Here is a 17739-nt window from a genome sequence, read left to right on the forward strand (position 1 = left end):
AAGAAATCATGAATGGCCACACATATATATATGCACCATTTTTATTTTTCTTTCTTTATTTTTTTTTTCCGATTTTACAAATTATTTAAAGTTTAATTTTGATTTTATTCATATTTTATCATTTCATAATATCATGATTTATTACTTCTTTTTTTTTCTCTGTCGAATATATGTATCTTTTTAGTTTTTATCTTTAAAAAAGAAACATAAACATTTAATTTTCATCATTCCGAATATCTTTACGGGTTTTTAAAAACACTATTTTAAAAAAATAATATTATTTTATAATGTGAAATTTTATATTTCTTAACACAACAAAAAAAACGGGAAAAAGACGAAATAAAATCAATAAGTAAATAAAAGAAAAGAAAAGAATGACAAAAAATTGTTATATAAATAGGATGCATAATTATAAAGTATAAAAAAGGGAGTTGAAAAAATGTATACAATATTTTCCTCTGTCTGGTGTGTTTTCCTACCCCTTTCCAAACAAATATCTATGTATTACAAAATAATACAATTTACTACTTTTCTCATCCTATTTAGGAAGAGCCATTTTATTTTTTTTAGAAGCATATTCCAGTATATGTGTAGATATTTCATCGTCTGAGTCTGAGTTAGTGTCGTATTTTTTTTCTAAAAAATCATTGCCATATTTTTTTTTTTTTTTTAATTCAGATTTAACATAACTATTTAGGACATCTTTTAAACTTGTATTAAACCAAGTAAATAATGGATGTCTATTTAAACTCATAGATTTGTTTAAAACATCATGGACATTTTCATTTGTATTTATATATTCAGAGTTATTTCTTTTTATCAATTCTATAATACTACTATTTAAATAACCACCATAATTATATATCTCATCATTTTTAATTTGTTCCTCTAAGTGTGCATCCACTGTTTTAACATCAGCTTTTAATTTTTCTTTTATATATGCTACATAATTTTGACTATTATCTAAATAATAAAATTCTATTAAACATATACCCAAGGATTTACAATAATGTTCATCTTCTAAAATTACAACCCTTTTAACCTTTCCAATGTTTTCACAATGTTTTCTTATTACCATATCATTTATAAAATACAATAAATTCACTAAAAGTAAAAATTTTCCTTCATGTTCTTCCAGTTCTTCTTCTTCTTCATTCGTTTGGGGAGCCCCGAAAAATAAATAGGGATCTATTTAGTAAGAATTATGAAAAATAAAAAAAGCATTAAAACGGATAATATAATTTATAAAATATGCGATTTCATCCACGTATACGATATACATAAACAAGCATCTATTTATTGGATATAACAAATTGAAATTAATTATAATATATTAAAAAAGGGAAAAAGAAAACTACCTTTTTTAGTATATATATCTTTTGCTCCGCTTAACTTTTTATATAAATTTTTTCGTGATTTTTCAAATGATTGCTATAAAGAAAAGTAAACAAAATGGCCAAGTAATATAGATTAAGTTAGAGTAAATGCATTTACAAACATACACACATCGTCATTTAATGACAGACTAATGCAATTATCCATTTATTTAACCTCTTTAAGCTTAGGGGTAGCTATTTCAGGTTCTTTTTTTTTTTCTTCGACTGTTTTTTCAGTAATTTCCTATAAATGATGTTGAAAAGAAAATGGTAAGTTACAATATAACATCAAAAGGAAACGATACAAGGATAGTCTGCATACATAGATCTTCACATCTATATATTTAACAGTTTATTTATATGTTCATATAATAATTCCATATTATTTATAACGCCTCTTAGCATTTCTTACCAGATTATTCCCCTCTAACCCCTCATATAAATCCTCATCTTCGTCTAACTAAAAATTATAGATAATAAAAAAAAACAACATAATGAAAACCCATATAAAGTAAGATGTAGATAATCAATACATAGGATATATAAAAAGGAAATAGAAACATATTCTTAACGAAGCAATGATTATATTTTTTTTGGTAGGCACCTCTGAGTAATCCATAAATGAAAATTATGAAGATACGATTTAAATAAATGGATTTGCTTATATGTATGGGTTATACAAATAGGTATCCCAAAAGATAGGCATTCTTTTTATTTTTATATGCTTCTCAGTTATAAATCCTTAATTTTATTTTTTCGTAGTTTGATACTTTTTTAAAATATATTAAAGGTTTCCTTTTCTACTATTTAAAAAAATTACACAGTATTCAAAACGGTGATATTATATATAGTATTGCATATAATACATTTTTTTGTTGAAAATCCAAATTATGAATAATGATATTTTATACACTATCTCCACTTCTCAACTTTTGAAAAATATTTTTATTAATGTTTACATTTTTGGAGCGTATCTTTTCCCCAAAATTTTATATATAAAAGCATATTTATAGTTTGGGTAAAAAAAGTCATAATAATTAGAACACCTTATAAATATATATACATCAAATGTAGTGTAATTATATTGCAATAAAAAGGCACTATATATATAAAGCTATCACCAGCCAACCAAATATAATTTTTTTTAATTTTTTATTTTTAAACTATTATATATATACCATACTAATTAAACATATTGATATATAACCCAGAAATTAAATAAAAATTCATATGTCCCGATGCTTCAGTATAATTAAAACACAAACAGTTGAGATCAGAGAAACTACCAGAAAATGTAAGGTATATATTATCTTATCCTTTTAATATTATAATTTCGTCAACGCAATAAAATAAAAATAAAATAAATAAACAAATTGTAATTTCATTTAAGTAGGAAACACATAATTTATATTTTCTCTATAATTAATATTACATTATAAAAACATTAATTTGAAACATCACTGTGAAATATCATCTCTTTAAAAAAGGTATATATATGTGTGTATAGATAACCCCACCGAAAAAAAAACCAAAACAAGCCACAAATTGAGAAGTAAATATATATTTTGAAGGCCGTTTTTTTTTATTAGAAAACAATTTCTTAAGCTTTAATTTTTCTTTTTTAAACACATTTAATAAATATGGATAACAGCTGGAGATGTGAGTCATGCTTAGTTGTAAACTCAACTAATGCAGAAGAATGTGAATGTTGTATGCAAAAAAGAGGCAGTACTGAAGCTACTGGCAATGCTACTAACGATAATAAAGATAGTAATGAAAATGCCCAGGATACAAAAATAAATGAAAGTGAACAAAAACCCAAAATTACAACTGGAGAAGGGGGAGGTTTTATGCCTTCTGTAGAATCTACAAATAATAAAAATGAGGCGGAATCAAAAAGCGTATTTTTAACAGGTGCAGATAATAATAAATCCGTCAAAAACGAAGAGGATGGTTCCGAAGATAAACAAAAAAATAATGCAAATAAATCTAAAGAACGAAAACGAGGTGAAAAAAGGGAAAGGCAATCATCCTCAAGAATCCAACCATCGAGAAGATGCACACAAAAAAAAATATGCTATAAAACATAATCATTAAAAGTTATAAAAAAATAATATAGCGCCTCACATTGGATTCCGAATAATATGGATTATTTGGGGGAACCAGTTATTTTTAAAATGTTAATAATATTCAAATATTGCAGCTAAGTTCTTATTTGCATTAAAAAAATACTCAATTAAGTATTCATTTTATAGTTACAATATACATATATATTTTTTTTTTTAATACCTTGATGGGTTTTAATTTACGAATGCATTTTTATGCAGTAGTATCTATAGAATGCAATTCTATACCCATCTACATACCTACAACACATATATATTTCAATAAAAGTTGAAATCATATTGTCAAACGGTTTTTAATGATTTGACAAAATTTTCATTTATATTCACATATTAATTATTGGCATTTTGCCTATAACTTTTTAAAAAATAGAATAAATTGTGTTTTATATGTAAAAATAAAAAAATAGCGAAAATATTAACAAAAAAATATAACGGTTATATATACAAGGATTTGTAATATTCCTATTCATTGGGTGTCTATATGATATATATTCAATCATGAAAATATGAAAAATAGGATATAAACAATCAAATGTTTATATGCAAACATAAATTAATATACATTATTTTTTTAATTCTCAAATTTAAATAATGTTTTAAAGATAATAAAACTTTCATTTCCTTCGATAGACTTGAATTTTTATATCTTAAAAAAAATCTAACTTAAAGGATAACACAATATATCTAAGTGTATGCGCCCAATTTTTATTTTGTTTTAGTCTCATTTCCATACATTCGTATTTTCATCATAGTCTGAACTTTTTGATGATGGTTTTTTTCCGTGGTATATACTCCTAATAATTTCAGAATCCACTGCTTTTGGCACTTCAACAGGCTTAAAAGTATCAATAAAAAAATTCAAAATATAATAGTTACTTCCTATATATGTTACAAATGATGGTAAAATAAAAAGACCTAAAACATACATTATTTTAATTCTCTTATTTTTTATGTCATTTGTGCTGGGCTTATGAAATCCACTATAAAAGAATCCCATATTTTGTAATAAGAACGAAAAAATCAATGAGAATATTAATACGAAATACAAAATAGCACACAAAAAATAAATTGGTAATAATATTTGTATTTTTTTAATTATATCCCCTGAATATATACAATATATATATTATTTTTTTTTCTTATAAAACTGTATACTTATCCTTAATGATATTGTTTTCGCTAACTCAAAAAAATCTGTTCCTTATATATAAGAGTGTGCTATGAAATGCTCTTTGGAAACTTAATTCACTTTTTTTCATTATTTGCCCATTAAAAAATGAAAATCGTTGTTTGCTTTTATGATATTTTCCCTTATATACATATAATCCATTTTTTGTATATTTTTTTTTTTTTATATTTATAAATTTTTTTTTTTGGAAATTACCCCGTAGCATTTCTATACACAATGTGCTTACCTTTTCGATAGACTACTGATATCAACACTTGCAAAATGTTATTTCAATTTTGTACAAAAAATTAATCACATTTTAAATAGCTAAAATAAAGGGTGAAACAAAAAAAAGAATACAGAAAGAATATGAAAAAAAATAAATATAATAATAAAATTACATAATAATAGTACCAATTGCTATGATACACTAGGTTAATTAACACACTTAGCAATTCTCTATTATGCTATTCAAAATGAATAATAAGGAAAAGAAAAAGGAATTAATAAGATATATCTTATCCGAACTCCAAAAATCAAAACTGTATATAAGTGAAAAAATATCAGGTGAAATAAAATGCGAAAAAATTGAAAAGAGCGAGGAAAGTTATCATGAAATACTCGACGCTATTAATAAAAAAATAATCGATTATAATAATTATCTTAAAAAATTAGATACTAAAAGTGAGATATATGATGATAATGGTGAAAACCGTTTTGTGAAAAATAAAGTAAAAGGGAATTTCTTTCAAGAATATATAAAAGGAAATCATAATAATAAAATACACAATAATTCTGATATGTATAAAGTTCAGAAAAGGGAAATTGTAGGATACACAACTAAAGGCAATGCTATAATAATTAACAATGAAAATTTTGATAATCTTTTTAAAAATTTTGATGATATAATAAATGATCTAAAAAAAAAAGCATTTACAAAAAAAAATAAATCCATACACCACAACGACAATAAGAGAAACAAAAGTAACTGTCCAAATGACACCAAACAACCAGAAAATGAAGAAAACGAAAGTGATCAAAACTATTTGAGTGAACAATCTTGCTCATCATCTAGCATAATTTCATTAAACAGTTTTGTTAAGAGAGAAAAAATAAAAAGAATAAATAAAAATAGAGAATCATTTGCTAAGCATAAATATCAAGACAATTCTTTTGTTACACATCAATTGTATTCATGTAGTGATTGTTCATCAACATCTTTTGATTGGTATGAAGACCAATATGATAATGTTTTTTATTATACTAATGCTTTAAATGAATATAAGAATTTTAAAAAAAAAAAAAATATTTTTAAGATTAAGAAAAATGAAGTAATGGACTTCGATGAAAGCAAGCACAAAAATCTACTCAATGATAATTTAACGAAAAAAAACATAATAGAAAGAAAAAAACGCATAGATGAAGCAACAGAAATTGCAGATTATATTGTTAAAGAAAATTGTGTACCAGATAAATCCCCATTTTATAATCATATATATTTTAAATATCAAGACAAAAATAAAGATAAATTTTATCCAGTATTTGTAAATACAATAAATGGAAAAAAAAAAATGTGTAACTTAAAAAAAATTAATAAAGGTAATTCAAAAAATTCACAAGGAAGGGGAATAAATAAATATGAATTAGACACATCTTTATTTAGTTATAAAGATGAAAAATTTATCCCATCTGTAGAAAATATAGCTATTGATAAAAGATTTATTTATCAAAATTATAAAAATTTAAGAAGACAATTATTCGAAAGTGGAGAATTAAACTAGTAAGTCTGCTTCGATATCTTTAATAAATTTTATTATATCATGCATATATGCGAAAATCTAATATGTATACTTAATAGGAAATTCTTTAAATGAATAACAATAAAACTAATTCGATCATATGTATTATTTTCATAACATTTAATATATTTTTTTATTCTTATAGTTCATTAGATAAAACAATTCATAGCTTGGAAAAACTATCTAACTCAAAAAAAGATATAAAAAGGGAAATAAACTATAATGAAAAATTTGAAAATTTTATTCAAAAAAATAGAGATTTTATTATCAAAGAAAGGTATTACAATATATGCTATAATTGTATTATAATTCTTAGCAAGGACAAAATAAAAAAAAAGTGTATTCATACTCTTTGTTTTTCCCTTTTTTAATTTTTAGAGAATCCGCCATAAAGAAATTATTTGACATGGAAAAAATTACGTAAGAAAATAAAAGATGAGAAATAAATACTTTTAGAATTTCGTCATTTGCACATTCTAATAAAATTATATTTATTTTCAGGTTAAAAGTTAAAATAATAGGAACAAATGGAAGGGAAATTAAAAACAAGAGCTTGGACAATGTTCTTATAAACAAGGTATATTTTATGTAGCATTACTTTTGTTATATAAAAATATGATGGAGGCATACAACCGAATATGTTGTCCAAACATTGGGCTATCATATAATACCTTAAATATATAAAAAAATATATATATGTAATATTCTCTTATTCATTTTATACCTATAGAATAAAACATTCGGAGATCTAGCGAAAAATCTTGGTCAGTCTTTTAAGCTTCCTAAAGAAGACATTGATAATATAAAAATTTTTTTTGATGGAGATTTATGCGATAAAGATCTTACGTTTAGTAATGAACTATTTAAAATCAAAAAAAATATATATATAACAATAATAATAGTATGCCTTAAAAAATACATATATTTATGTGCAATTTGTTTCTTTTAAGGGGATGAAGAATTAGGATTGGAAGATGGGTTTCAAATAGATGTTAGGTTTCCTTTAGCAGATGTAAAAAACAATTTTTCTTGAGTCTACACCATACTATTGGTTATTATATGCACTAAATTCTTCCATATTATACATATATGCATATTTTTTCCTAATTTTTCCCATAGGACCTTAATGGCTCAGATGATTCCAATTATAGTGACGATTCTTATGTGTTGTTTTTACCGGATTCTTATGTCATTGATTAAATTGATAATATAATTTTTTTTCTTTAATTATGTTTATATGTACAATTTTTTAATTTTATTTTTTAAGTTTATAAAAAAATGTTAATTTATGCATATAAGCATGCGCATAAGTAAAAAATATATACAAAAACATATTTCCGAATTTCTTTTCATTGAATTTACACATATTTATGAAATACACAAAAAAATAGAATATTTTCAAACTTATGAAAATTATTATAACAAAAAAAATTGAATACTTATTATATATAAACTAAATAACTAGTTTAAATGATTTTGGGGGGAGTTCAAAAATCCATTGGGATATTTTGCCATGATTGGAGAGATGATTCTTGAAATGTGCCATTTTTTAAATATTTTGAAATTTTTAAAATTCCTATATATGCATATTTACAATTGACAATATTATGAACATTTTCAGTAAATAAAATATTATCATCTGGTTGTACTTCAGTATATTTTAGTTTATATTTTTGATTATTTATTTCGATAATAGTATATAATGATGTTTTATTTTTTAATAACTTAACAACCTTTTCCATAACTTCTTTAGGATCAAGATTAACATCTTCTAAAACTAATTTTATTATTTTCTTATTGCTATCAATATTTTTAATTGTATTTAATTTTTCTAATTTATTTTTGTAACTTATATTAAAGTCTCTTAATGATATCATATTATCTTTTTCTACATCTTCATCGCTAGAATATATTTTTTCAAATTTATTAGTTTCATTTGATCCTTGATCGTATTCTGATGCTACCATTTTGCTCGTGTTTTTACTACAACTATATTTCTATATATAGGTATGCGTGGCATGTATATATGTGTAATTCACATGTATACTACTAAGTACGGTAAAGATCAATTTTGTTTTCGTAAGTCGAAACAAATTTACAAATATAAAAAATATATTTGATGAACGTATTTATTACTACTCCGTCTTCCCACTTATAATTTAAAAATAAATAGATAAAACAATAGAGTTGTTTTAAAATATAGTTAAAAAGGTAAGCAATTAAAAAAAGTAATTAAATAAAAAATTACTCAGAATGCGTCTATTCATAAAGTGATCACATTAATATCACTTTAATTTGTTACCTAATTTTTTTTGTAAAACATTGTAATATTTCATGGGTGTAGTGTTATTTATTTGGTCATTATGCTTTTAATTAGCTATTTTTATCTTATTTTTATTTTTTCCCACTATTAAATAAAATTTAAAAAAAATTAAACAATAAAATACATATAAATATAGGGGAAATTAAAAAAGAAAAAATCGCAATATTTTATTTTATTGCTGTTATTTTAGTTTTTGTACGGTTACAATTTTCTTATATAGGTTTTGCTTAAATATGCACTATTATATATGCCCCTAAAAATACCCCTTTATTTCCTCAATAATAATCATATAATATTTATGTTGTTGGCAATTATAAAAAAAGAATAGGAAAATTTCTCTATATTAATATATAACAATATTAATATATGCATTTAATTATTTGCTTCCCCTTATATAATATGTACCGTACCTCAATTTTATTTTTATTTTTTTTTTCCATGTAGGCATAAATATAATATAGCCATCCTCCTTATATGACCCTATATATAGCCATAAGTTCATTGAAATTAATGCCCATAAAAAGTGGTAAAACGTTGTAATTTTTTTGCGGGTATTTATAAAAATGGGTATATATATTAATAGTATTTCACCATACATTAATATTATATATGTATATATATTTTATAGGTATGCAATATAATACCCTCAGGAAATATAATATATAATATTCGTAACCGAGCCAAAGTGTATTCCGCAATAATATAATAAAAAAACAAAAATAGTTTATTCACATGAAAAGAAATAATAGAAAATTATAAGGGCAAAAAAAGTATATACTAAATTTATTATATAAATAATATGCATATTTATATATACACGTATAAATTTTCATTAAATAATTGAAAATATTATATTCATATAGAAGGGCATTTATGCCAACCCCCCAAAATAAATATATAAATATTTATATGATAATAAGCACAAAATTACTATGTGATAACGAACTAATTACCGCAACTTTTTAATTTTTTTCAAAAAATTATCTTTAAAAAAAAATTGGAACATTATTAATATTTTATTTTAAGTTTAAATTTATTTTAAGCATAAAAACATTTTTAAGAAAAATATAAAAGTAAATAGAATAAAAATATTTATAACCTTAACATAATTTTATAAAATAAACAAAACCTTTGAATAATAATGGTAAGATAACATTTTTATAATTACAATTTTCGCATATATATATATATATATATATATATATATTTCTTATATAAGTCATTTGTATTTTTAGTTTGATATATTTTCCACATTATTTATGCGTAATTATGTAATTTTTTTGTTTTATACAATAACTTATATATGTATATTATATATTATTTATATAACTATATGTAAATTAACTTATGGGGAAAATTGCTTATCCATTTAGTGGAAAAATATGAATGCCCATATAATACCGCGGTTTACATCCATTTGTTAAGTTTTTATTATACTATTTATTTTTATTAATTTTTTACCCCTTGTAAAAGGGATGCAAATATGGCTATGTCGTTACGTATATAAATTGCATAGTATGTATATGATCTCTACTTATTACATAAAAATAAATCTATGCGGTTTTAATATTTTTGTGGAATATTACATACATTTTTGCATGGGCACATATCCAATAATACATAAATTTGTTTGGGGAATACACATATTACATTCTTTGCATATTATTTTTGGCAGTTTAATAATTTTACATTTCCATTAAATATATGTATTACATTGAACATATGCATAAATACATTAAATGGTATAGACCATGATTACATTATTTGACAATTTTTATATTATTTTATTTATTTATTATAATTTTTTCTAATTTTCTTATTCCATAGGAGGACCCAAATAAGCCCAAAAAGAGAACCTTTCGTACCTTCCACTATAGAGGTATTGAACTTGATAAATTGCTTGAATTAAAACAAGAAGAACTTGTAAAACTTTTACCAGCAAGACAAAGAAGAAAATTTAGAAGAGGTATTGACAAAAAAGCTAAATCTCTTTTAAAAAAATTAAGGAAAGCAAAAAAAGAATGTGAAGTTGGAGAAAAGCCAAAACCAATACCAACACATTTAAGAAATATGACAATCATACCAGAAATGGTAGGATCAATCGTAGCTGTACATAATGGCAAACAATATACCAATGTTGAAATCAAACCAGAAATGATTGGATATTATTTAGGAGAATTTTCAATTACTTATAAGCACACTAGACATGGAAAACCTGGTATTGGTGCCACCCATTCATCTCGTTTTATTCCATTGAAATAAATAATTTATATATACATAAAACAGTCTCATTGCTTATGTTTGTAACGAACTTTTGGGTAATATTTAAGAACAATAATAGATACGAATATCAGCATTTTAAATTACCTAGCGCATAAACAGAAAAGATATTGCGAACAAAACATGCACGTACGTATCTGTATATAGATATATATTTCTATTGTGATGCTTATTATATTTTTTTTATTAATACATATATATGTTTTATATATATATTAATTGTTGAGTTAATGTAATTTTTTTACTTGAATTTTTGAATGCATTCAAATAAATAAAATTATTTTACATAAAAAAAGGAATATTTTTTCCATTTAATATAAACACGTATACAAGTATAAAGTTATGAAAAATTGAAAATAATTATATAAACAAATATAACAGTGTAAAAGGAAAATACACAAAGGGAAATGTTTTCTTTGAATTCCTATGCACATAACAATATGTATAAAACACATTAGTAGTTGTAATGATTCCTTAAGTACATAAACATATCATTTAAAATCATATAAAAATCGTAGAAAATTCTTTTTGTTTAGCACACGGTAATATATCTGTGTCTCTTTTTTTTTTGAAACTTAATAAATTTTTTAAGAATGAAAAAAGAGATTCTTCTTCTTGCCAATTTATTTTGTTTGGATCATTATAAAACTCATGAGGTCTGCTAGAGCTATCATTGAAATTGTAATGATAAACATTTGAATAATATCTTAAATTATCACATAAATGATTATTCAATAAAATTATTTCATAAAAAATATGATTTGCCATGTATAACTCTTTTTTAGTTAATGTGTTCATATTCCTCTGATATTTATCTGGTAAACAACATCCTATACTAAATAAACCATTCTCCATTTGTGTGTCTTCACTATTTTCAATTTTTACATTTCCTGCATTATTTTTGTCGTTGAAATTTTCAAAGTTATTTTTATTTTTGATAATGGTCAGCTCTGATGTAAATTCATTTTCATCCTTTAGCAGCATGCTATTCGTTTTCATCATTTCAATAATTATATCTTTATCAAAATTTTGTTCTAAATTTTCATAACAAAAAAAATCATTTTTTATTACCATGTTCATAAAAACAGATCCAGAAACAAACATAGAATTGTGTAAATCATCTTTAAAATAATTTAATATATCATATACCACACTTAATATATTTATAGAAATATTAAATGATGTTAAACATCCCACTCGAAGTAGTTTTTTTAAAAAGGATACGACATAATGTACTGGTATCATTTTGTTTTTTATTGATGCATATATTATTTTTAAAAATTTTGTTCCGTCATAATAAAAACTTGCAGGTATTATTAGTTCATATAATCTCTTGTAGTAATCTGTATACATATTATCATTTAATTTCGTTTCGCTGTCACTTCCTTCATCATTTTCGTGATCATCTTGATCATCTTCCTCAGAAGTACCATCACTCTCATTCCTATTGGAACTCATTTCTCCTCCCTCATTTTCATCCTCATTTTCGTCCTCATTTTCTTCAGTGTCTGTGTCTTCTTTATTTTTCACCCGTTTACTTGACTCCACGTCGTCGCTTTCCTTTTGCACTATATCACCAATATTAAACTCTGTCAATATATAAAAAATACCGGGGAGAGCCGCCAATGATACATATATATTCGAAGAAGAATAATAAGAGTAATTAAAATAATCAATGAAATAATATGGATTATTAGTATATGGAAAAACAAATAATGGAATGGCTTGTAGTATTTGTAAAATCATAGTTTGATTATGATGAAAATGTGCTATAAAATCAAACCAACTATATGAATAGAGTCTTCCATATACTTTATTTTCAATATAGAAATTTTTTATAAAAAAATTATGTGTTCTATCTTTTATTTTATTTTCTATTGATTCGATCTGTTTTATTTTTTTTAAGTCATTTTTTCCTTCGGAATAATCAGAAAAATCTTCAAAAGAGTTTTCATCTTTAAAATCTTCAATTAATTTATTATTATTTAAAAATTCTACCTCTGGGTTATTTTCATCATCATTATCTGATACATTAGAATTCGATGACGAATGTATTATGATACTATCATCACTATCATAATTAAAAATCCTTTTTAGTTCATTTTTATCGCTATAATTATTCATATCATCATTTTTTTTTTTCTTTTTTTTTTCGTTATATAAAAATTTATTTTTTCTTTTTCCCCTTAAATTATCATCCTCATCAGAATTAAAGTCTAAAAATAAATCATCGATTTTTGATTTTTTCATAAATTCGGACTTTTTGACATGGAAATTGTGTACCTTTTTTATGGGTTTAATTGAGTTTATTAAAACAGTATAAATAAATAAGTTTGTGGTACCATCACATTCCACTTTTTTTGACCCCAACATGTTAAATTTCCCATCTATTCCGTTTGCCATTTCCTCCTCTTTTGAATTTCCCATCATTGATTTAAGATAAAAATGCTTAAAAACAGCCAAGAAAAAATAATTTAAATCGTAATAAAAGCATACGTAAGATCGACAAATATATTTTATATTTTCTATATTTATGGTACCAACTTTTAATAATTTTAAAATTATATTTTTAAATAATTTAATAGGGAATGCGTGTTTTGATGGTGTCTCTTTTTGACCACTTTTATAATTCATTATACTATTATTTTGTTTGTTAATATATCGATCATTATTTTTGTAAAGTATATAACCACCTTTATTTATATATTGATTGGAAATATCATTAGTGGAAACTTTATCATTTGCAGTAATATCATCTTTATTATGACTGTCAAATTCATCATCTAACATTGAAATTATAGATTCGTATATTTTGGCTTCCATTTGTAAACTTCCAAATAACAAGGATAAACCTTTTTTAAAAAAAACTTCATCATTATCCTCTATTAATTGAAAGAGTAAATTTAAAAATTTATCGAAACATTCATTTAACCATTCTTCATATTTTGTATATGTCTTATTTTTTATTACTAAGATAATATAATCCTTTTTAAAAAATTGTTTTAATTTTATATCATCTTCTTTATTAACTTCATTTTCAGAGTATAATAATTTTCTTTTAATTCTTTCGTTATATATTAGTACAAAAAGTTTTGTCAAATTATTTAATATACTTTTTTTACATTTTTCAGTTTGTAAATTATTAAACAAATCACAAATCTCCTTTATTGTCGTAGCAGACGAATTGGAGGTATTCGAGCAATTGGACTTTTCTCCTTTCACCATTTTGCTCGTTTCTTTTATTTTGAAAATATAAAAGATAAAATATTTATTAGTTTAAATTTTTATGTTAAAATATTTTCCAGGAAGCATGAAAAAAATACAAATAATAGAAAATTTATTTTTTTTTCATTTTCCCCATCTGTTGTATTTCAAACCATTTTATATAACAAAATTGTTATTTTGTTCTTTTTATTTTTAAACACCCTTACGATTTTTTTATATGATATTTTATTATATGTTCCTTTTTTTCCCTAATATTTTATTTATATAGCTATTTTTTTATGCCCATGTAATTAAGATATATTTTAATATTTTGTATTATATACATAGGTATGCGCATATTTTTTTTTTATTAATTATGAATGAACAAATTATTATTTTTTTATATTAAAAAAAAACTAAAACAGAAATGAAATCAAAATAAAAATGAATCACTTGATCTATATGCTAGATATAACAATGTTGTTTTTTGTCATTTGTATATAATAATGACTACCATAATTCGAATCATTTTTTATACCATAAAATGGATAAACCAAGATGATTAATCTTTAAAATTTTCATGAAAAATATAAGTATAAAGGACAAAAAAAAAAAATTAACTTATTTTTTATGATTAAAATCGTGTTTAAAAAAAGGGAAATAAATATTATCTTTGGTAGGTATATACATATGTTCATAATACATACACATGCAAACAATAGTGATATTTAAATGGCTAAACAAATTAAAATATTATTTTAAGTGTAAAAATCTTTGAAAATTGTACAAAAATATTCAGTCGCATATATATCAAGTAATAAATATATATGCTTTAAAATTGTATTGGAAATATAATAAAAAGAAAAAAAAATGATATATAAACATATTATATGAAAATATAAATAATTTGATTAATTGATCAAATCTTAGTATCAATGATAATCAAATAAATAAAAATAAGATGTGTATAAAGTCAAACTTTACGAATTACCACATGCATATATCATGTTACTGTGAGAAGTCTTTTTTCAAATTTCAAAAATACTATTTTGTGGGTACTTAAAAAGGGGTCTGACTTATTCATATGTGGTTATATATATATAGATCGGTGCTCTTATTAAATTTATTTATTTCTAAGTCTCTTTCGTATTATGATACTGATTTACGCTTATACCTTTAATAAAAATTCGGTTTCATCTTTACTAATTTGTTTAGAATATTTTTTTTTATTGTTTTGCATACGATCATGAGAAGTTCTTATATCGTCTAAGCACATTTTTGCATCAAGTTGTGCCAAATAATCTCCAATATTCCACATAAAACAAAAAGAAAAAAATATCAATGCATAAATTACAGAGCAAAAAATTAATCCAATTCTTTTTTTTGCTACTATAAATTGTAATAATCTTGAAGCTTTATGAATAATAGCAATATGGGGATATTTTAATGTATCTATTAACAAGAATGTTATTAGCATGGACATAATAATATTATTTACAATTAACAATATTAGTGTCGATCTAACTGAAGTTGCATTCTCTTTTATGACTCCCCAACACCCAACCAAACAAACTACAATAATCACTACTCCATAAAACATACACAAAAATAGTAAGTTGCATGGATTATTATTCTTATATTCAACTGTCCCAAATATTATAATTAGGGCTGAGTATATCAACGGTATTAAATATAAAATAAACGAAGTTACTCTTGTCGATAAACATTTTGATGAACCCATTTTCTGAATTAGCAAATATTACATGTAGACATGTGTGTATATGCCGCTACACTTATTTCCTTTCGCTGATTTATATTTTCTAATTTATCAATATATGCGTAAATCTATATCTTGAGTTAACTGCCGTCGTATTCTTCTAGCTATATATTTTGTATTCGTTTCGTAAGAATATAAGTGAAAATATTTGCGCGGGGTTATAGTGTATATTAGACACAGACATATATATATATCTAGCAATGTAAAGAAAATTATCAATATAATAAAAATTATATAGAAAATATGTAAAATAAAAAATAAAAACTTAACGCACACAAATTTTGGAGCATTGAAACACTAAACACTAAACATTAAAATGGCAATTTTGCAAAACGATAAAATATTTATAACGATAATTTAAATTTATTTTATTGAAAATTTTCACGAATAAATCTATATTCTTCAAGCGTGTAGAACATAAAAAATGACTAGAATAAAAGAAAAATATTGTATGATGCTATTCTAATAATATTGTTGTGTATATCATAACTTTTCCAATATATATAACAAAAGTTATATGAGGGAAAAATATCCTTGTTTTTTCTTCCTCGCAAAATTATCTAAAATATATTTGTAAATTTGGGATGTGAATGCTTTCTTTTTAAAGGGAAAAATTGTGTATTCACTAAATTTATAACATAAACTGGTATACATATATACATATTATTTGGTTGTTTCAATGTTTAGGTGTTTACATATTGATAGAAACGAATAATTCCTTTAAAATCGTGAGAATAATTCGTTTAACAATAAAACAACAAAATATGTTCGTAGACATGCTATGTATAGTGTTATATTTAACCGTCGAAATTCATATGTGCATCCTCATACATTTTAATAATTTATAAATATATTTCTAATTATACAATGTTAAATCACAAAAACTAAAATTAAATAAAAAATAATAATAATAAAATTATAATATGAAAAAATAGAATGAAAATCTTCATATAAAATTACGTTTCAATTTTTTTAATTATAAAGTGTACAACCCTTTTTATTGCAATCATTTTTTTTTATGAGACGGGGAAAAATTTTCACCTTTAAAAACAGTATAATTTATATAAAGTTTTTATTTTACACTCATACTTTTGTATAATTTATTATTTATTCCTTGTGTTTTTTATCCCTTTGATAGTTGTAATTTACTAAAATATCTGTCTATCCAGATTACTTTGATATTTTCAAATGTTCGTCTTTTATATTCAATCTTAACTATTATATACCAATGTATATTATTCATATATATGGTATAGTTTTAAACATTTAGTTTGTTTTTTTTATTTTCGAAAAAATAAAACAAAATCACCAACAGAGTAAAATAATTTATAATATCCAATAGCATCATATACATTATTCAAGAAATATGTACTAAACAATTCCAAAAATGGAAAATCGTTTCTTACTACCATTTTCTTTCACGATTTCGCTTTTTCTATTATTCTTTTATACTTTAAACACTGGAAATATAGCATGCACTTTAAGTGCACCACACCTTTTGAGGTTGGATAAGGTTATCCCTACCATATGCTACTTTTGTTTATTAGCACATACAAATATGCCGTCAAACATACATAATATTCAAGAATACACATATATACCAACTTTTAAAGAGTGTTTATTCACCTTTTGATGTAATTATTAATCGTTAGTATCAATATAGGTCTAAGAGGTAAGTGTATAATA

The 17739-nt window shown here is 23.1% G+C and overlaps 8 protein-coding genes across 8 annotated transcripts; 3 read left to right on the top strand and 5 right to left on the bottom strand.

The window, feature by feature from the left end:
* Positions 1–538: 538 nt before the first annotated feature.
* Positions 539–1995, bottom strand: PVVCY_1401740 (conserved Plasmodium protein, unknown function; the record flags this gene model as incomplete). The annotated part of the gene is made up of 5 exons (XM_008624850.1): positions 539–1188; positions 1359–1431; positions 1552–1620; positions 1789–1836; positions 1981–1995. The coding sequence occupies 5 exons, from the start codon at positions 1993–1995 to the stop codon at positions 539–541; spliced, it is 855 nt and encodes a 284-aa protein (XP_008623072.1).
* Positions 1996–3016: 1021 nt separating this feature from the next.
* On the top strand, positions 3017–3466 carry PVVCY_1401750 (conserved Plasmodium protein, unknown function; the record flags this gene model as incomplete). The annotated part of the gene is made up of 1 exon (XM_008624849.1): positions 3017–3466. One exon carries the CDS (start codon positions 3017–3019, stop codon positions 3464–3466), a length of 450 nt encoding a protein of 149 aa, XP_008623071.1.
* Positions 3467–4223: 757 nt separating this feature from the next.
* On the bottom strand, positions 4224–4499 carry PVVCY_1401760 (conserved Plasmodium protein, unknown function; the record flags this gene model as incomplete). The annotated part of the gene is made up of 1 exon (XM_008624848.1): positions 4224–4499. The coding sequence occupies one exon, from the start codon at positions 4497–4499 to the stop codon at positions 4224–4226; it is 276 nt and encodes a 91-aa protein (XP_008623070.1).
* A 635-nt stretch (positions 4500–5134) lies between these two features.
* On the top strand, positions 5135–7669 carry PVVCY_1401770 (conserved Plasmodium protein, unknown function; the record flags this gene model as incomplete). Its single annotated transcript, XM_008624847.2, has 7 exons — positions 5135–6450; positions 6615–6746; positions 6848–6889; positions 6971–7046; positions 7200–7320; positions 7420–7481; positions 7589–7669. The coding sequence occupies 7 exons, from the start codon at positions 5135–5137 to the stop codon at positions 7667–7669; spliced, it is 1830 nt and encodes a 609-aa protein (XP_008623069.2).
* Positions 7670–7956: 287 nt separating this feature from the next.
* PVVCY_1401780 (conserved Plasmodium protein, unknown function) lies at positions 7957–8436 on the bottom strand (the record flags this gene model as incomplete). The annotated part of the gene is made up of 1 exon (XM_008624846.1): positions 7957–8436. The coding sequence occupies one exon, from the start codon at positions 8434–8436 to the stop codon at positions 7957–7959; it is 480 nt and encodes a 159-aa protein (XP_008623068.1).
* A 2095-nt stretch (positions 8437–10531) lies between these two features.
* Positions 10532–11054, top strand: PVVCY_1401790 (40S ribosomal protein S19, putative; the record flags this gene model as incomplete). The annotated part of the gene is made up of 2 exons (XM_008624845.1): positions 10532–10534; positions 10620–11054. The coding sequence occupies 2 exons, from the start codon at positions 10532–10534 to the stop codon at positions 11052–11054; spliced, it is 438 nt and encodes a 145-aa protein (XP_008623067.1).
* A 519-nt stretch (positions 11055–11573) lies between these two features.
* PVVCY_1401800 (conserved Plasmodium protein, unknown function) lies at positions 11574–14297 on the bottom strand (the record flags this gene model as incomplete). The annotated part of the gene is made up of 1 exon (XM_008624844.1): positions 11574–14297. One exon carries the CDS (start codon positions 14295–14297, stop codon positions 11574–11576), a length of 2724 nt encoding a protein of 907 aa, XP_008623066.1.
* Positions 14298–15444: 1147 nt separating this feature from the next.
* On the bottom strand, positions 15445–16017 carry PVVCY_1401810 (conserved Plasmodium protein, unknown function; the record flags this gene model as incomplete). The annotated part of the gene is made up of 1 exon (XM_008624843.1): positions 15445–16017. The coding sequence occupies one exon, from the start codon at positions 16015–16017 to the stop codon at positions 15445–15447; it is 573 nt and encodes a 190-aa protein (XP_008623065.1).
* Positions 16018–17739: the final 1722 nt, after the last annotated feature.

Source organism: Plasmodium vinckei, assembly GCF_900681995.1.
Source record: "Plasmodium vinckei vinckei genome assembly, chromosome: PVVCY_14".
NCBI lineage: Eukaryota > Apicomplexa > Aconoidasida > Haemosporida > Plasmodiidae > Plasmodium > Plasmodium vinckei.